At 33.4% G+C, this 21652-nt stretch overlaps 1 protein-coding gene across 2 annotated transcripts; it reads left to right on the top strand.

Annotated features, from left to right (window-relative positions):
- Positions 1 to 11099: 11099 nt before the first annotated feature.
- LOC148607162 (uncharacterized) lies at positions 11100 to 20832 on the top strand. 2 transcript variants are annotated; one of them, XM_088546585.1, is made up of 6 exons: positions 11100 to 11172; positions 12014 to 12179; positions 16235 to 16335; positions 17894 to 17974; positions 19497 to 19511; positions 19986 to 20830. In XM_088546585.1, exons 1-6 carry the CDS (start codon positions 11121 to 11123, stop codon positions 20474 to 20476), a joined length of 906 nt encoding a protein of 301 aa, XP_088402711.1. In that variant the 5' UTR covers positions 11100 to 11120; the 3' UTR covers positions 20477 to 20830. The 2 variants fall into 2 exon arrangements, with proteins under 2 accessions (XP_088402711.1, XP_088402712.1); XM_088546586.1 differs by lacking the exon at positions 19497 to 19511 and having other exon boundaries at positions 19986 to 20832.
- Positions 20833 to 21652: the final 820 nt, after the last annotated feature.

The following is a 21652-nucleotide window of genomic DNA, read 5'->3' as shown; positions in this document are numbered from 1 at the left end:
ACAAGATAGGGGTATATTTAGAAATCATTATGGAGATTAGGCTTCACATCACAAGAAGCAAAATGCACCTATAAAATGTACAGAAATGTTTTTCCTTTCAAAAACCGTTTAAATTTTTTAAATAAGATGAGCACTTTTTTTCACAGCACTATGAGGAACAGGGGTAATTTCTGCGTAGGACTATTTTTGCGTACGTTCCAAATGCTCATTGGTTGAATTGGTGGTCTGTAACCTAAATCAGGATCTAAATCATCTTTGGAGATATATGCAAAAAAAACTTCTGTCTGACCCCTTAGCGCTATTTTAGTAACAACGGTCGTGTTTTTCGACGTATCATTATAAATGTGGTTCGATTTGACCAGGAAGTGTCAGAGGAGAATATTTTTGAAACATCAAAACTAGCTGACAAAATGTCAAAAAGGGCCAACACTACTACATTGCTACACAGATAAATATGAAAATTTGACCACAGTTTTTATGCTGATCACTTTTTCCCTTGTCAAATGTTGGCTAAACATTAGGGTTTGAGAGATATATGCGAAAAAAAAATTATCCCTCACTCATATGGTCTATTTAGTAACGTTGATCATGTTTGACGACGGATCAAAATCCCCATATCAGTTCTATGCAGAATACCCTTCGAAACATGCATATCAAGTTTTGTTTTAATTTGTCTGATTTTGTCAGATGAGAAGATTTTTGAAAGAAATAACATTAATATTAGCTAAAAAATGTCAAAAACTCCAGAATGTTTAAACAGATTTTTATCATATTTAACCATAGACGGATCTAATCGTGTTGAACAATGTAACCCGGTCAGAATTTGGCATAATATATGCAGATAATTGCTGTTTGACCTTATGTTCTATTTTAAGTAACGGTGGCCATGTTTGTCGACGGATAAAAAATCCTCAATTCACTTCTATTCAACATAACATAAGGAACATTCATATTAAGTGTTGTTGTAATTGATCAAGAAGTATCAGATAAAAAGGGTTTTGAAAAATTGTTAATGACGACGACGACGGACGCCAAGTGATGCCAATAGCTCACATGGCCTTTTGGACCGATTGAGCTGATATAAGGGTTATTTTGATTTTCAATTAATTTCAATACTTTCTATGAAATTCATTTCTCTTAAATCGTGGTAATTACTCAAAAACTTACATTCAACTTGCATTTGCGATATTTTTTAAAACCCAAAATTTCGTGTGCCACCCTCTGCCTGTTATTGCATGGACACCTTCTTAAAAATCTAAAATTCAAAATATCACCGACAAACTCCAGGATTGATTCAGTGTAAAACATTCGCTTTTGCCGATCAATATTAAAATGGAACAATTAGATATCGGCTGAAAATAAGCAATTTAACAACAAATGAAGAGTAGTCATAAAGATGTAACTGCAATAGCTAATTAAACAGTTCTATCAAACTATCGAAATAAACCAGATGAAAGGCAAAAATATGGGCGCGAACAAACTAAGATATTTAAACCGATACAAGAAAAATCAACGTGAAATGACACATGAAGAAGAGTAATCAAGAGAACCAAAGTTAAAGCAGTAATAAAAAAATGCAACTCAGGGACAAAGACCAGACATGGAAAACAGACATAAACAACAAGGAACACAAAGTAACTAAAATCATATAAACAAAGTAGCAAAAGCAAATGCAAACTCGGACTCCACTAAAAACTGGGAGCACGGACCAGGTGCACCGGTAGGGTAAGCGTCCTCTGCTTTCTAGAAACACCCACCGGAATTGTCCGGGGTAGACAAACGAGGAAAGGAAAACTATGACCCGTTGAATAAATCAATTTAATGGTGCAGATGGAGACACCATAACGATCCACGTGTTCATGATGATGACCATAAAACTTCTTTAGCGATGACTTCAATCTTGTAGCAACATAACCCTGTTCAAGAAACCTATTTGTTAGAGTTCTAGCGTGATTCAAAAAGTCTGCGTAGTTTCGGCAAGCTCTGGCATAAGGTATGAGTTGTGACATGAAAACTCCATACGCAGGTGCTAAAGGGATGTTGCTACAGATGAAATGGAAAGTTGACAATTCTGAATGAAAAGTTATCATGTTTGTTGTAAAGTTTGGTCAATAGTTTTTTCTTTACCATCGATTTCTGGGAATGCCGACTATTTGTTTAAAAACACGTCCACCACACTGGACAAATATGTTGTCGACTAAAAATTCCAGCATTTTGTAAACATCTTCCTCTGTATATTTGGAAGATGATTTGGAATAATTTCTTACAAAGTATGAGAATTCTCTACCTGTCAGTTGCTCGAAAGATCTAAACCACTAATGGATGAAAAAAATCTCTACCACACCTACGTATGCTTATTGAAATTTACTAAACAGACCAACGCTTTAAAGAAACACTGCAAGACGTCAAATAGTGAAAGCGAAAGACAAGGAAAACACAATTGCCATGAACCTATCATAGAGGAGCTTTATGAAATATTGTAGGCCCTAGCTTCAACAGAGACAGCAAGACTTTCAACAGAACTGTATGTGAACTTCATTATGAAATATTGATTTGCATCCATCGCTCAACAACAAAAACCTATGAAGAGGAAAAATAACTCAAATAACCAATTTCGCAAAGCGGGGGAGGGGATTGAAATTCGCTTTGTATTAATAATGAATATTGCGCATACTCAGAACAAAATGTTACTGGAATTGTCAGTTTAAGAAAAGTTTTGTAGCTGCCATTTTCCCACTTTACTACACAAGTACTTGGTCGATAGCACAATACCTGACATTCACTGTTGTAATTGATCAATTAAAAAAAACAACTTATTATACAATAAAAGCTGAAAATTTTCATTTACAATAAGAGAGAAACTGCTCCATATTTTGATTGACAACATAAGTACTACCGTTTTGTCAAACAGGGTCATTGATTACTTTTTAAATTAGACGGCCATAATGAAATTGTGCCTCTTTACTAGCTGACCTATTCCTTCACTCTTATGAGGCTGACTTTATAGCTGATCTGATCAGAAAGAAAGAATATTGTTTAGCTAGATCCTTCAATCTCAGTTTCCGCTATATAGATGACGTGTTATCTTTAAACAATCCTAATTTCGGGGATTTGATACATCGCGTCTACCCCAAAGAACTTGAGATAAAGGATACTACAGACACTGTGAAGTCAGCCTCATATCTTGACCTACACTTAGAAATCGATGGTAAAGGAAACCTATTGACCAAACTTTACGACAAACGTGATGACTTTTCATTCAGAATTGTCAACTTTCCTTTCATCTGTGGCAACATCCCTTCGGATCCTGCGTATGGAGTGTTCATATCACAACTCATACGTTATGCCAGCGCTTGCCGAAACTACGCAGACTTTTTGTATCGCGCTAGAACTCTAACAAATAGGCTTCTGGAACACGGTTATGTTGCTACAAGATTGAAGTCATCACTACAGAAGTTTTATGGTCGTCATCATGAACTCGTGGATCGTTATGGTGTATCCATCAACACAATGAAAACTGATTTATTCAACGGGTCATAGTTTTCCTTTCCTCGTTTGTCTACCCCGGACTTGACTTTTTATGAGCAACTCGGCGGGTGTTTCTAGAAAAGCAGAGGACGCTTACCCTACCGGTGCACCTGGTGCATGCTCCCAGTTTTTAGTGGAGTCCGAGTTGCTCATTTACTTTTGTTACTTTGTATGTATGATTTTAGTTACTTTATGTTCTTTGTTGTGTGTGTCTGTTTTCCATGTCTTGTCTTTGTCCCTGGATTACATTCTTTTGATTACCGCTATAACCTTGGTTCCCTTGATTACTCTTAGAACACTGACATAGCCGCTTGCGTGTCAGTAAAGCATTTTATAATCATTAAAAAAGATCATATTTTACAATAAAAGCTAAAAATCGTACATTTACAATATGAGAAAAAATGCACCATATATGTATTGACCATATACGTACTACCGGTTTCTCGATCATTCGACTCAATGAAATGGCGACCAAACAGTATAAAGGAGTGAACGGGGGTAATTCATCCCCCTGGACCACCGCCTTCTACCCTCCTGAATACCGCTTTCTGATCCCCAAGTCCCGTATTTGTCACTACCCGTTCCCCGCCCCCTTTTCTAACCACCTTCCCTTGTCTCCACCGTTCCACCGATTCGCGCCGCCTAAACACCCGTATCCTACTTCCCTCTGTCAACCTTCCCCAATATACTTGGCAATGAAGTAAATAAGAAATAATGTGTTCTTCAGATATACTGCATTCATGCTATTCCTATGAACTTTTCTGGTCGACTGGTAAATTGGACAAAGAATAATGCACTTAAATATGTCCGGATTAGTAAAAAGCCACTTTCTCAGAATGTTCACCTTTTTCGTATCCTTAAATGATATTTACCTTTTCAGTTTAAGAGCAAATTCTATTCCTTCAGTTACTTTCTTAAATCAAAAAGTTTAAAAATCTAAACTAGCTGTAAATAGTAATTTTCCAAATTTCTATATAAAGCAAATCATTTCTTGTGATATTTCAGCTGGCATAACCTGAAGTTAACTTAGAAAATGGTTTCAGAAACGTTTAAATGACATGTTTCCTTGCACGCGACTTACATGTGTGGGTTCGGGTGGTCGTTTTACAAGTAAAGGCGAAAGCATTTGACACAGTGGAAGAGGAAATTGGAATATATTCTATCTTATGGATGGAATCCTGGTGTTACAATTTTCGAAGAATTGAATCTCCAAATACTAACCGAGGACAAGATGACTGGATAAGTGTTCCGTTGGATCTTGAAAATATCAGAGTGCTTATGAAATTTATGTTGGAAGACTATTTAAAATCAAATCAAACACGAAGTAAGATATTAGCCGGAGTGCAAGCAATGTGTTGACCAAAACACGACATCCTTGTACTGTTAAACACATCATCATGCTAAGCACGGAAACTATTTCCCGATCTATACAAGAGTGGAAAACAGTTGTTGATTATAAAAGTTTTGGTTTTGATTGTCTGGCAGAAATAGATACTCTAGAAAACACCGAAGGCAAAGTATAAAAAATAAAGGTCGTTATAATAACGATTTAACCAACTGCTCGACAAAAATAAAGCATGGCCTTTCTCCGACTCTCTCACCCTGTCTCCCTATATTCTTTCCGACGTCCCATTTATTTTTCGGTGTTACACTGTTGTCTATGTAAAGAAGGCATCTATAGATTCATGTATTTTTGCACGAAACCAAAATGAAAATTTAGAAGTTGACCTTTGTTAATCATGTGATCAAGGATAATTTTCGTGATGTAATTCGAAGCATAGTACAAAATTAACTTGTACTAAACTGGTGCAAATAGATGATCTGCCTAATTCTTTTACCTACTTCCAGTGAAAATAGGCGGGATATATTCAGGCGGGAAATCCTTGTTAATAGATTAGAAGTAGAAGAAGACTTCTAAAGTCTAACAATGCTCTAATTTTCTACAAAAAAGATAATTACCATTATTTTCCAACAGGGCCGCATAATTCCAGAACGATTCCGGATTTCCTAATTTCGACGAAAATCTAAGGAAGACGTCATCTTTATATCAATGGAAATTGACAAAAGGCAAAACTTTACTGTTACATTAAAAAGTGAAAAACTCTATGTTGCACTTCGTTTTTCCATTTGAATGAATTATTTTTATCTTCTGTTACTCCACTCCCGCATTTGTTAACGGCCTAATTGTTTCTAACCTTTTTCTCATCTTCCGTAACGTTTTTGTTTTTGTTTTAGTTTTGTAATATTTTTTTTTGTATTTTTTTTTGTTTGATTCTTTTGTTTGTTTGTTTATTTGGGTCAATAAAAAAGTACCAATCAAATAATAAAATTTCGATAAGTGTACAAATGTCTCAATAAGTAAGTTCAAATCAACAGCAGTAAAATCAAATATAAGGGATGATCTTAATCCCCTAAAATTGTTAACGAAAAGCTCAAATCCGAACATACCGAAATAGGAAGCCAAATTCAGCACTATGTGCAATTAAATTAATCAAACATTGGAGTTGTATGTATTTTTTAACTTTAAAATACCGGAAATTTTGATAAATCATATTTTGAACGATTCGTGGTCTGACAGGTCTGACTTCTGTGTCGGTGAATACCATCGGGGTTATTTTGTCTATCACCAGTGGCATCAACTCAGTGATTATTGAATCTAAAAATAATCATATGCAAATTTCCATATGCTGTACACGTGTTTTAAGGCATAACCTCTCACCAGTAGCATTGATACCAAATATAAAGTCAAGGAAATATTAAAAGTACTTAACCATTTGAAGTCGTCTCCAATATAGACCACTTTGAATTTCTGAAAGTATGTTTTATAATATCACAATCTTGATATACATTTACACATCATTTATGGTCTGTGTGTGGTTTCTTTAAGATGTTAATTAAGTTTAAAATAGTTGAAATCATTTAAACTGACATGCATTTATTTATCTTTTTATATGCCCATAAACTTATTAAGGACAAGCTCTGAATATTAATAAATATTTTTCATTCATTTCTGGAGAAAAAAGTTGTTTCGATTGAATATATTTTAATTATTTGTTTTTTCTTTCGTAATAAATCCTGTTAGATTGGAAACGACTGATGTCTGAGTACAATAGCAATTCTTTGGTTCATCATTTTGGAGGCTATGAACAGCAGTTACAAAGCTTATGCTTTATTTATATTTTAGGCTAAAATCAAATTGGTTTGCCATTGGTTACTATGTAAAGTTATAAAAATCACTATTACTTAAAAGATTATCTCGAGCTCATGGTACCTAAAATACCATATGCTGATACACACGAAACGATTAATATAATATTGACGTGCTACAAAAAAGAAAGTCGTCAGCATGATGAAACAGCAAAAAAAAATAAATAAATAAAAATAAAAATAAAAATAAAAATAAATAAATGAATAAATATAAATAAAAATTCCTATCATTCATAATTATGTTTTTCAATTTTATAATGAGACCCGGCATTAAAACATATTGACCCTGACACGAAAATTAGGAAAATAATATATAGATGCCTTCATTCTTATTAATTAACTAACATTTAGATCATACTTATATTTGTGAAATGATTAAAACCTTCTTCACGGCTTATTATGTATACCGAATCTCCTTAATACAAATGAATTTAATCAGGTTCTTATTCCGGCAAGTTCAATAACCAAAACCCCTTTTTGACCGTGGAATTTGTTTGATTTAGACAGGTATTTGATTTAACCAGGTTCAAAATATGCATAAACTGATATGATGAAACTTTATTAACAGTTTGATTTAGACAAAATTTCTTACAATGCAATGTTCGGTTTAGACAGATTTGTTGTTAATGGTGAATTCGGTTTAGATAGGTTTACTGTTGATGGAGAATTCGGTTTGGACAGATTTGTTGTTATAATGGTGACTTCGGTTTGGACAGATTTGTTGTTAATGGTGAATTCGGTTTAGACAGGTTGTTGTTAATGGATAATTTGGTTTAGACAGGTTTGTTTTTAATGGATAATACGGTATAGACAGGTTTGCTGTTAATGGAGAGTTCGGTTTAGAAAGTTTCTTTTGTATTTGTAAGAAATGAATATTATTTTTATTTTTAATCATCGTTTGACTGGTTGCTAAATAAACCATACGCTTTTTTTCTTTTTGTATGTAAAACACACTTGAGACATGACATCGTTCGTTTCAGAATATTTTAAAACAAATCATATATTTCAGCGAGGTACGATTACAATTGAAAATTAAGTCCCATTTTGTTGATGATGACATGATGTAAAATATTTTCCTCTTGTAATTCTTTAGGTTTTGTTTACAATTTAAGTACACTGAAAAATCTTCTGTACATAAATGCATAACAAAACAATTGTTTTAAAAACCTGTTTATTTCCAACAAATAAATTATAAACAACATACAAGTTGATAATTGAAAACACAAGTAGAAAACGTTAAAATTGGCGTTGAAATATTTCATTCATGAAAGGTTTTATATTGTTAACGTTACAAAGACAAACTAATTTTTTTATATTTATGTGATTCGTTTTATCAGATTTCCTAGTTGACTGTTCTTTTCACTAAAACAAACCATCACTGCTTTTAAAGAAAGTGAAGACATTTATCTTTCCCATGATATGGAATTTCTGTACGTAATCTCTAGATGTATTTAATCTAAATCTAAACGTCTACACTTTTCCACTAAATTTTGTCAAATTAAATTGTAAAATTAAATTGTAAAATTTAATTTAATATAGTGTAAACATTAAAAAAACAGCATACCGAAGTTTACTATTTCAATATGCAATTCGTATTTTTGTATTTAATAATCACTTGCCGGTGCCATTGTCGGTGCCATTGCTGGTGCCATTGCTGGTAAACCTCGCGGTGCTGTAATTATTAATACTTTTTATTGTTATTTTTTTATTAAAATTTTTCTATAGCATTTAGTTGTTCCCTTACATACGTGACGTGTACATCGAGTCGAAATTTGCAATATCTATATGATTGTTTTTTTTTTATCTAAGAATACAAACGTACCTAAATGCATATGTGGCATGCCAAGTAATATAAAAAAAAAACTATCTATCTATCTATCTATATATATATATATCAACGATGTTAGAACTGTCAAATTTGCGAAGCAAATTTTTGTCGTTCCATCCGCGGGACTCGAACTCGTACCGCTGTGGCATCTATGGCAACACCGCCTGCACTAAGTCCAGCACCCTAGACCACTCGGCCAGCTAGGCTATAAATATATAGCTTTCGCTGGCCGGGTGATTCCTTCTCGTAGGATTAATCTAGGGCTGTAACTTGATAGCATTACATACTTGCACTTTGAATTAGAATTAATATTTTTCTCATTCTTAAAAAAATATTGTACTTTTAGATTTGCATAAAATTTGTTGCATATTAGTTAAGATTTGTTAAGATTTAAAGGGGACAATACATGCAAGACAAATCAATTTCAATACTGGTCTACAAATTGATAAAGCTGATAGGATTAACATATTCAGAAATATTTCATAAACATCATTCCAGTTCATGTTACTCTAATGTATATCTTTATAAGGACATCGGAACGTATTAACTAATATAATTAAATGCAATCGTGTGTGAATATATTTATAGACACTGTTTAAACGGATTAACATGTTGTTATTTTTTTAATTTGTGGTTGGATAATTTTGAATGCAACTATATTTAATATATATATATGCAACTATTTTAAACATAGATTATATTTTTATGCAATGAATATTAAAACTTAAGTGCAAAATTTGTCATTTTGTAAAGGATGAAAGGGTCAGCCTAAAAGAAAAGATGTTGATAAAAAGTCCAAAACAAATGACATTTTGTAAAATCTGTAATCACGTGATTGTAGAATTTATTCTTATGACTTTATAAAGTAATGACGTCTTAGTGTTATTTTCTATCGTGATCGTGATTTATAATTAATTCTTCAAAGTGTAAAACACAGTCCTGACCAACACTTCGTGAACATATAGGCTGCGTCTATTCGAAACTATGAAGAAACTAGTCATATTTAGATCGAAATAAATCACAGAATCTCCATTTTATCAGTGTTAACATAAATTGCCAGCCGGTGGTAAAACAATGATAAAATGGAAATTCCGTGATTTATTTCTTAGTTTTACATTGTAGAAATTTAGACCAAAATGCTGAATAATTTATTAATTTTGAAGAAAAAATCAAGGACATCAAAATCCGAGTACATGACCAAAACAGTAAAACCAGAGAAAGTATGCATAAATTTTTGTACAAAAGAAAAACAGTAAAATACAAAAAAGATATAGTAACTACTGATAAGGAAAACAAAACAGCACAATGATAAACAAAAGCACTTTTAATATAAACTCCCACAAAAAAAAACAAAAAACAAAAAACAACAAAAAAAAACAACAAAAAAAAACAAAAAAAAATGGAAGTGACATCTGATTCAGATGTTCGAGAAAAGTAGAATAATCTGTTTTACCAGCGGCAGCTGTCACAATTCAGAGAGTACAATCTAGTATGAATCAAGTCCGGGGATAGGGTGTGATTTTGGTCACACGCGAAACCTAACCTGACATAAGGTCCATCCACTTTCATCCTTCTAATGACAGACATTTTCCATTTAGCAGTATATATTCAAATCAGACAGGAGATGATTACAAAAAAACAAAAAAACAAAAACAAAAAAAAAAACAACAACAAAAAAAAACAGCCGAAATGTTTTTTTTTTATTATTATTATTTATTCTGAAACGGTTGCAGACCTCATTTTTCATTCGGTAGTTGCACTTTTAGGGTAAATAATTAATATAGTTAGTTCGGTGGGTTTTTCTACAAGATTAATCACATGTACCATAGGCAGTATCTGACATTTATCATTACCTATCAATTGTATTAACAAAAAGTAAATTGAAACGATATCTACCATATCAGTTCTTATAAATTGAAACCCGTACAAATTGCAACGACAATTACATGTATGCCATAGTAAACATTAAGCACTATTCTGTATAAAACAATTATCTTATTGAACAGACAGAAAACAAGATGCACCGTTATGGTAGTCCTAATTTGTATTTTAAAAAGATATATTTCTGACGTGACATTTAGGAAAACATAACCGTGGATAGAAAGATATACAGTAAAACCTGTTTAAACCGAGCCGTGAAAATCGGAAACCAGTCTAAACTATACACCTTTTAAAGTTTACTTTCATCGTAAATGTATCTTAAAACCGAATACCTCTCTGAACCGAATCAATATATAAGCCCAGAAGGGTCGAGGTTTTGGATGGCATCACTGCATTTTAAAATCAGATGCTTATATTGCATACAAGAAGTTAATGACCAATATGTTTTAAAAAATATTGTCTTGTGTAAAATAAGAGCAGTACATTCGAAATTGATTCTCATACCATATCGATATTTTAAAGATATGCAGATCTGCATATCAGAATATACGCCCACCTTAAATGAAATTGATTGGTTGCTAGTAGCAAAGGTTAAAAGTCCTAATCGGGTATGATATAAAACTATTCAACCCTTCGACTTTCCTGTCATTTTCCAAAACAGTGTTTCCTTTTGAGTATGGCGTCTTCAATTGCTTTTATAGTTTTGATGATGGTGCATTTTGCTACAGGTAAGTCAACTTACTTATCTCTTTAGTCAAATAAATAATAAATGCTCTTTGTTTTCTTTTACTTTGAATCGAAGAATACTTCCGGTTTTTGTTTTTTACTTATTTTTTTTATTTAATTTTATTAATTTTTGCAATTATTTTTTTTTCTTTTTGTTTTTCTTTTTTGTTTGTTGTTTTGTTGTTGTTGTTTTCTGTTTTTTCTTATTTTTGTTTTGTTAATTTGTAATTATTTGTTTACTTTTTGGTGTTGCATTTTATTTTTCCTACATTTGAATCCTGCCTTTAAAAAAGAAGAAATTCATTTTAACATTAAAAACGCATAATAAAAGTATTAGAAATAAGAAAAATAACGAACAGTTCTTACTGTCTATGTCATCTACTCCCTTCATTTTGACGTATTCACAATATAGTGTTGTCCGTCATCAATGGTTTTTCATTTTAAAATCGTCTTTACTTATCCCACAATCTCTGAATGATCAATAATCATGAGGCATCTATGTGTCAAGTTGTTGCGATTATTATCAAAAACCTTGCATAACATTGTTGCCCTCTCCTCATAATAGCATGTGGCTTTGATCTTGGATGGTCGGCAATAACGAATTCTGGTGTTTTTTGGTAAAAGTAAATAATAAACGTTTTAATGAACTCATCCTTCACGTGAAGACCTAATCAGCTTGAATCATACACTGAGTCTTTTTGGTAAACACTTTTCCCCATTCGAAATGCCTATTTGGCTATTTTGTATATTTTTCATAGTTTTTATATTGCCAGAAGCCATATATGTTCCAATACGTAGGATATTAAATCATACACTTCTTATATTTCAATAATTATGTTTCAGGCCAAACATTACCATGTTCAAATTTAGACATCTCATTACAAAAGAAATGGACAGATAAGCTAGATTTCTCTATTACCTTTTCTGGTACTGGAATGGAAATGGAATCTCAGCAGGGTACTAAACTCTTCAACTGCGTTGCTGAAAGGGAAGGTTTCAGACTATACAGGTATATAATTATTGCTAATTGTAAGCATTTGTAAGAATCAGACAAAATGGGAAAAATCAGAAATAAGCATGACGAACGGACAATGTAATGTCACTCAAAGATACTTTCTTTATTTGAAAAGACAATTATTTAAATTCTGCATCACTGGCTTTGCTCAGAAATATTTTATTGTAATGTCAGATTCGCTTTTGTTTTGCTCGGAAATTTGTCAATCAAATGATAGAAAAATGAAGTTTTTGACAGAGTTATCTGCCCTTGAAATGTCCATTTTCAGTGCATTACAATGAAATTACAACTCAATGCACCATCATGATATGGAAAACATTGTCTTTTTTCATTCTGATGGTGCAAATAATCAAATTAAACTATCAAATGATGGGTTTTTTTCATACCATGTTTCACCCACTTACTGATTCTTACAGAGACTGACACTTAAGGAGATAGCTTACAAGTCTTTATCAGTTATATATAAAGCTGCAGAAAACTATTTATATAGCGCAAGCATTTAGTTTTTGATGAGACGGATTAAGGGCAGTTTTTTCAGTTGTTCAGTTCTTACAGTTTCTAATTAGTCAATTTTAAAGGGAAGAGTTCAAATTTTACAGGTGCTTATTGGTCATCGTTAAAGGGAAGAGTTCCATTTTTACAGGTGCTTCTTAGTCATCGTTAAAGGGAAAAGTTCAGTTTTTACAGGCGCTTACTGGTCATCGTTAGAGGGAAGAGTTCAATTTTTACATGTGCTTATTAGTCATCGTTAAAGGGAAGAGTTCAATTTTTACAGGTGCTTATTAGTCAGCGTTAAAGGGAATAGTTCAATTTTTACAGGTGCTTATTAGTCATCATTTAAGGGAAGATTTCAATTTTTACAAGTGCTTGTTAGTCATCGTTAAAGGGAAGAGTTCAATTTTTACAGGTGCTTCTTAGTCATCGTTAAAGGGAAAAGTTCAGTTTTTACAGGCGCTTACTGGTCATCGTTAAAGGGAAGAGTTCAATTTTTACATGTGCTTATTAGTCATCGTTAAAGGGCAGAGTTCAATTTTTACAGGTGCTTATTAGTCAGCGTTAAAGGGAATAGTTCAATTTTTACAGGTGCTTATTAGTTATCATTTAAGGGAAGATTTCAATTTTTACAAGTGCTTGTTAGTCATCGTTAAAGGGAAGAGTTCAATTTTACATGTGCTTATTAGTCATCGTTAATGGGAAGAGTTCAATTTTTATAGGTGCTTATTAGTCATCGTTAAAGGGAAGAGTTCAATTTTACAGGTGCTTATTAGTCATCGTTAAAGGGAAGAGTTCAATTTTTATAGGTGCTTATTAGTTATCATTTAAGGGAAGATTTCGATTATACAGGTAATAATTTGTTATCTTTAAAGGAAAGTTTCAGATTATACATGTAAATGTTAGTTATCTTTGGGCGTAAGATTTAGATTTTACATGTAATTATTTGTCATCGTTAAAAGGAAGATTCACATTATACCGGGCCTCAGAACCACAAAATTTGAAAAAAATAATTAAGTCGAGGAAAATTTATATCTGTTTGTGACGTCATCAAAATCAAAGACTTTGATTGGAGGTATCATGGAAGGTAAGAAGATTTTCAGACTTTAAATTTAGCATTTTTTATGTGGGCTTGAACGTATACTTTTTGTCTTTGAAGTGAAATACAGGTCCCAATAAATGTCCTTTTAAGTTATTCAACAAAATAAATATGACAAATAGTTAGTCATTCATCAATGTTTGATATTTGGATGTGACGCATATGGGTAAAATGAATGATTAATTAGAAAATATAATGTAAAAACATCGCCGAGATGAGCGTAAGGAAGAATGTTGGATGACCGTACCAGAATAAAAGACTCACGAACGGGGTGACCGTAACGGGTTTATTTGACACATAATACCAGAAATTCGAAATATTGGCAAACAATATACCGAAGCATCAACAGAGAAAAACAATTCAAAGACATCAAAATCAAATGCGCCCCGTGCAGGGCCGGGTGTTAAAAGAATAGGCCTGCAGCAGCGCTAAGCTTGTCGTAAAAGGCGACTAAATAGTGCTCAGAACCCTAGCCGGAGGCTAGGGCGCTCTGCCCACAGAGCAACTGGGATTTGTGTCCCATGTGGTGGAATGGGGTATCCCTGGCGTGTTACATGCTGGGGTTGTCAGGCTATAATACGGAAAACCTGACCGCAAACCATAGTGGTGCACCGTGTTGGGAAAGATGCCACGTTCGTCGCACGTTAAAGAACCCTACTGTGGTATTCTCCCGGAGTAGGAACCATAGGACTCCGCCACAGGAGGCTAAATTGCCCGACCATACCCACCTCTCCCCATTTCCAGTGGCAATCAAAATTTGTCGACCATGTTGTCCTTGTGTTCCATCCCTTTTTCATTTCATCATCGTTTCATGTTCATTTTATCATCAATTTCATGTTCATCGTCTGAATATAGCTGAACTATTGCTGCTCGGACGTTAAACCCCAACAAACAAACAAACAAACAAAATCAAATTCATAGCTATAAAGTAAAACAGTGGCGGATCCAGACACTTTGAAAAAGGAGTGCCAGTCGAAGTTCCTCAGAAACAAAGGGGTGCGTAGACATTATTTGCCATTTTTTTTCGAATTTACAAAAATACACAATGTAGGTAATAGAATAAAATACAGTTACATGTAGTGTGGACAACAGGTTTATATAAAAAAAAAAACAACAAACGGTCGCATTCCAATGGAACAAATTGTACTCCTCTATTTGCTGACCTATTCTTTCACTTTTATGAGGCTGACTTTATAAATGATCTGATCCGGAAAAAGGAATATCGTTTAGCTAGATTCTTTAGTCTCAGTTTCCGCTATATAGATGATGTATAATCTTTAAGCAATCCAAGTTTCGGGGATTAAATAAACCGCATCTACCCCAAAGAACTTGAGATAAAGGATACTACAGACACTGTGAAGTCAGCTTCATACCTTGACCTACACTTAGAGATCGGTGGTAAAGGAAAACTACACTTTATGACAAACGTGATGACTTTCATTCAGAATCATCAACTTTCCTTTCATCTGTGGCAATATCCCTTCAGCACCTGTGCGTGGAGTGTTCATATCACATATGATACGTTTTGTTATAGCTTGCCGTAATTAGGCAGACTTTTTGTATCGCTATACTTCTTACAATTATGCTTCTAGAACAGGGTTGCTACAAGATTGATGTCATCACTATATAAGTTTATTGGTCGTCATCATGAAATCGTGGATCGTTACGATGTATCCATCTGCATCATGAAAACTGATTTGTTCAACCTGTCATAGTTTTCGTTTTCTCTTTCGTCTACCTTGGACCTGACTTCTATGAGCAACTTAGCGGGTGTTTCTAGAAAAGCAGATGATGCTTACCCTACCGTTGCACCTGGTCAATGACAACCACCCCCCAACACATCGCTTCATCAACTGATGCACGTATTAATTTTGAATGGACGGTGTCATAAATAAGTGGTTATCCGATTACATTGTCCGTATTTATTTAATTATTTGGATTAATATTTTTGAAAAAAAAATCGATTACGAACATCATTTTCTTTTTAAATCGTAAATTAACCAATAAGAGGAATGAATGAAATTTTGATAGTTACTTCATTGCGGTTAATAAAGTCTTCATAACGATATTTAATTTAATATAAAGTCATAGCTTGGAAGCGTTGAGAATTTGTTTTCAGTCTGACAAGAAGTCACGTCTTTTGATCATTCCATACAAAGTTTGGTAATTTCGTGTCCTCTTCGATAAAAAGCGTCTTTATTTTATTTTCAAAAATTATCTAAAGTCAGACATTTTTTTCGTTTTCGACATGCCACAATAGTTGACCTTTCAGCTGGATTTAGCCAGTACGTAATACCGGTATCATTAATGAACGACAAGAAGCCTCAAGAAGTGACAAAAACCATCAAGATGTCTAGATATAGTGACAAAAGGGGAAAATAACGACAAAAAGATTTTTTGATATATTTATATATTAACTGTGTCCTCTAAACAATATTTCTTTATTTGAATACTGTAGGCATGATGGAGAATTAGGAGCACCTGAATATATATGTATAAAGATAGAAGATGACAGCCAACCGAATAACCTTCAGCTTGCTTTGTCCATTAGCATTCCAAGTATGTTTAAATATTCATAAATATGCTAACAAAGATATAAGAAAATTGTAATTAGATAAAAAACGGGATTTTTTTATTCACGTTTTGTCTAATGATAAAAATAAGATTCACCCACTTCAAACTTTTTGTTATTTTTGACTGTATACAAAAAATGCACCTTCTTGAAGTAGCAAAAAAATAGCTACATATAAACATACAAAGATAGAAATTCTTTCATACACAGCATCTCGTGACAAACTAAATTTATCTCTCCATTCTTTTTATAAGTTGATTTTAAAAGAAGAGGACGCTTACCCTATCGATGCATCTGGTACATGCTCCCAGTTCTAAGTGTCATCGATCCAGGTTGCTTAATTTTTACTTTTGTTTCTTTGTATGTGTTAGTTTGGTTATTTCATGTTCTTTGTTGTACATGTCTATTTCCCCATTTAGTCTTCATCCTTCGGTTATATTCTTCTGATTTCCACTCGAAACTTGGTTGTCTTGATAGCACTTTCAATTAAACTTTCCTTTTTTGTTTGTTTGTTTGTTTGTTGGGATTTAACGTCCGAGCAGCAATATTTCAGCTTATATTCAGACTATGAACATGAAATTGATGATAAAATGAACATGAAATGATGAAATGAAAAAGGGGTGTAACACAAGGACAATGGGGTCGACAAATTTTGATTGCCACTGGAAATGGGGAGAGATGGGTATGGTCGGGCAATTTAGCCTCCTGTGGCGGAGCCCTATGGTTCCTACTCCGGGAGAATACCACAGTAGGGTTCTTTAACGTGCGACGAACGTGGCATCTTTCCCAACACGGTGCACCACTATGGTTTGCGGTCAGGTTTTCCGTATTATAGCCTGACAACCCCAGCATGTAACACGCCAGGGGTATCCCATTCCACCACCTGGGGCACACATCCCAGTTGCTCTGTGGGCAGAGCGACCTAGCCCCCGGCTAGGGTTCTGAGCACTATCTAGTCGCCTTTTACGACAAGCTTAGCGCTGCTGCAGGCCTATTCTTTTAACACCCGGCCCTGCACGGGGCTAAGAGTAGTTTCAGTAGTTTCTATATTTCTTGAATCTATCGTGTACATGTACCTATATCCCAGTTTGTTTCTTTTGTGGTTGTAAAAATCTATCATTTAAACTTACAAACCAAATAGGCAACAGGCACGAAGACCAAATCATTTACAACCTTATTCTTAAACAATATATATAATTGAGTTGTTTTGGAATCCACAAACTTCATTCGGACGACAACCTTATTTTGTCCATCTTGACACTACGAAACTTTTACAACCAATGCTTACAGCTTTGTAATAGTACGAATCGTTTAAATTGGAAAATAAGGCAAACGAAATAATTAGTCTTTGGTGCAAATGAAAAACAACCTTGTGGCGAAAATGAAAGAGTGAATGTTTCAAAAATTGGTACAAACGCATGGTGGTGCAATATTACAAAAGAAAAATGTCGTGTTAAACTAGAATTGGCTAGCCTTAAATCAACACGTAAATTTTGTTTGGTTTGTCGAAGAAAATATCATTCAAACTCGTTCAACTTATTACAGTTAACACTAATGAAGGTGATGAGACTTTGGTGTGTTTTGTTTGTGCAATGCAACGGCAAACAAAGTCATTAGTTCCAGAAGGTAAGAAAAATATTACCATGATGTGCTGCTATGTTTGCATCAACATTATTTTTTAGTTTTTACATATCTTTAAGTGTCAGTATCTGTAAGAATCAGGCAGTGGGTGAAACATAGTAAGAAAAAACCATCATTTTGATAGTGTAATTTGACTATTTGCACCATCGAAATCAATACAAAACAGACAAAATTTTCCATATCATGCTGAACCATTGAGATACCATTTCATTGAAATGCACATGAACATTTCAGGGACATATAACTCCGTCAAAAACCTCATTTGTCTAAGATTCTATTGAAAAATTTCTGCGCATAGCCAGTGATGCAGAAATCAAATAATGGTCTACTTAAATAGAGAAAGTATCCTTGAGTGATATTACAGTGACAGATCGGTGGGGTTTTGACATGTATGTTTCTGATTTTTTCCATTTTGCCTGATTCTTACAAATACTTACACTTAACACTTGAAATTTTGATTTCATTTTTATAAACAGAAGATAGATTTTGAAACCTTTTTTTTTTAATTTTACTATACATGTAAAATGTTTAATTTTACAATAAGCTTTCATCTCATTCCTTCTCAATCTATGAAATAGTTCCTCCTTAAATTAAATTTCTCTTTTAATTGAAAAATTATCAAAGTCGTATTGTCCTGCATTGCGGTTACGTTATGGTAACTAATTTATTCCAAACTGTATTATATCCCCATTATCACTAAGGTTTCACCTACCACTTCCAGGTCATATGATTCTCTACGTAGTACTAAAACACAATGAACCTAGAAAACTTCCACAATCATCGTATCTTAGCATACTGAATTTGAAAGCCTTATTGTCCGAGCTTTGCACCGGTATGCAACTTGGAGGTGTCATTTGTCCTGAAAATTTACTTATAAAACATATAAAGTAATTGAAACGTTGAAAGTGGTCAGTGAGACCTAATGTAAAGCATTTCAACTACACGGAGCATATCTTCGGTCGTCTCGCAAAATTCACATAGAAACATACAATTGCAAGGAGCAAATAGTGTTTGATATGGTATAAAAACTTTAAATGATTTAAATATAATTTTGTACAACACAATGATTTTGGTGAGAAATGGCTAGATAGAAATGGTTTTATAATAATTTATATTGGTTACTTTATAACAAAAAAAGGAACTTTGATATCAAAAACCCCTAATTTTCTTTCTGAAATGAAAGTTAGATGAGAATCTTAATGTTTATTAATGTTTAAGACATTCAATCATCTCTAAGAAAAATTAGAGAATTTAGCAATTATCTTTCTGTCCCCTTTTTTTTCTTAAAATCTCTGGGTCCGCGCATGTCTTCAACATGTGTTTTTTTTTTACACATGTAAAATCTGTTGTTTCAAAATACGTTTGAATGGTTCTTTGTGTCTGTAGATTTGTGTTTTTTTTTCTTCAATATATTTTAATAATTGAGTGTATACATTAAAATTACTTTTTAAAATCTTATTTCATTGTTGATTGTCACTGTTTCATTTACCTGTATATTGTTTTTTAGGAACGCTTGGCCAACGTAAGTAATTAAATAAGGAATTTCAAATGATTTAATTCCTGTACTTATTCCTTTTTTACTATAAATTTATGTGACGTCATTTGGCGTCATCGTTTTCTCTAAACATAATCGTTTTGTTACATAAGATAGCTTGTATTTGACCCCGTCCTCCCTAAGGAAATGGCTATGAACGAATTTCACAATAGCCCCTCTCGTGATAACTGCGGGATAGTCGATGAACATGCTTGACGCACACTTAATATACGCTTCTTTTGTTATACCCAAGCCATACCTCGTGGAAGTATAAGTCATTTGCTACCACGAAAAAGTATCATTATAGTGAAAACCTTCCCTTTAGTTGCGCGAAATAAAAAAAACCTAATTATGTCATTAACTAGTATATGACACGGATCATCTGATCATGATACATTTATGTAAAATGTAATATATCACAATATTATTTCACAAATGTTCAAATGTTTCTGAATATTGTAGCTGAATCACCTATTACACTGACGTGCAATATGCCAAATTCATGTCCGGAATTCAGACCAGGCGATGTAAAATGTCCCCCTATTCCAACTGAGAGTGAAATAGATGTCTTCTGCAAAAAACTTTTGGCAATAATAGAAGAAAATTCCAGTAAGCAGCAGGACAGTGATAGTAGCGAAATAAGTGATGACGATCGGGGAGATGTTGACGATATTGGTGATGATCGTAGGTCGTATAAAGAAACAATCATCAAAAGAAAAAGAAAAAACCGAGGAGGGAAAAAGGGAGAAAAGACAAAATGTAAGGATAGTTCCAATAGCAGCAGTAGCAGCGGCGAAATGAAAGGAAAAGGCAATTGTAGAGGAAAATTAGTGAGTGAAATCCTAACAAAATGTGCCAGTAACGTTGAGGAGGAATCTACCAGGAGCCTTGGTTCTCGGATCTTAAACAGAGGTAATAGATGGACACTAGGCAAACAACGTCATCTTGTCTAAATATTAGTTTGATCACCTAATCCAAAATTACAGACGAATGACCCATAAGACCTTATATGGACCTTTATATTTATTACTTAATATATTATTATAGAACATTGCCTATGTATTATATGTCAAACTATTTCTAAATTTCTGGACCAGCACCTGAGTTTTTCCTGTGAGATAAAGTATATGATGATAACAGATATTGCATAGTCGAAGAAGAGATACAAATCCTGTTCATGTTTGTAATCAACGTATTCTAAATTATTTATATAATTTTCGGAACAAATATATTTTACACATATCTTGAGCATGCATTACATATGCTTTCCTGTCTTCCTTATGTAACACATAAAATGCTATTAAAAACTTGTCTTTAATTGCAGATCTATGTCGTTTTCTTTTTGATAAATTCATTCAACAAAGATTGCCCTGTCTAATTATGACTTTGAGAGGGCTTGGAAGGGTATTCAAGGGAACCAAGGTTCCAGCGGTAACTAAAAGAATATAATCCAGAGACAAAGACCACACATGGGAAACAGACATACACAACAAAGAACATGAAGTAACTAAAATAATTTCAAAGAATATCTTTTCATTCCAGCCTGTTTTAAAATAAATATTTTGAACGTTAAATTAAGAGAAAATATATTTTGATCATTTTCGATCACTCTAATCTGAACATTACGCTTTCACATATATGAAAAAATTAAATAAATTGATTTGATGTATGTGGAACAATTTAAACTGTTAGAAGGTGAAAATTAAATGTTAAGATCCGAAAAAAATCTTTCAAGCCCCTCTCCCTTAATATCAAATGGCAAACCCTGACCAAAGCAACGACTGAACTGCATCCTCGCTATCTTCAAAAGTGTTCACACATCTCCTACGCAAAAGGTATTCATTATTTGTTCTTCTGCACTTTCGCCATATGTAGTTCTTAACTCCGCCTTTTTTGTGTATTAGTACCGTTTTCCGCAAACACCCGTTAGGGAAGGGGAGTTGCCCTGCAAAAAAATAGGTATATATGTATTCCTATTATGGTGGTCAAGCCGAAACCTGTTTATAACCCTGAAATTTGGAAAATCTCACCCTGTCAACGGCATTCATCAAAAGGTAAAATGTTATACTGCTACAGTGCTATATATTACTATGTACTATTATTCCATATCAGTGAAAAATCAGTAATTT

Source organism: Perna viridis, chromosome 9 (assembly GCF_037379345.1).
Source record: "Perna viridis isolate PV_CMFRI_1.1 ecotype Kerala chromosome 9, ASM3737934v1, whole genome shotgun sequence".
NCBI classification, from domain to species: Eukaryota; Metazoa; Mollusca; class Bivalvia; order Mytilida; family Mytilidae; genus Perna; species Perna viridis.
This window is presented reverse-complemented; position numbering and strand designations above follow the sequence as displayed.

What these genes read in the sequence shown, in the direction of transcription:
- LOC148607162 (XM_088546585.1), top strand. Translation starts at nt 11,121, where the DNA reads ATGGCGTCTTCAATTGCTTTTATAGTTTTGATGATGGTGCATTTTGCT. An exon ending in GATGGTGCATTTTGCTACAG is followed by an intron (nt 11,173 to 12,013) that starts GTAAGTCAACTT and finishes ATTATGTTTCAG; the next exon opens with GCCAAACATTACCATGTTCA. An exon ending in GAAGGTTTCAGACTATACAG is followed by an intron (nt 12,180 to 16,234) that starts GTATATAATTAT and finishes TGAATACTGTAG; the next exon opens with GCATGATGGAGAATTAGGAG.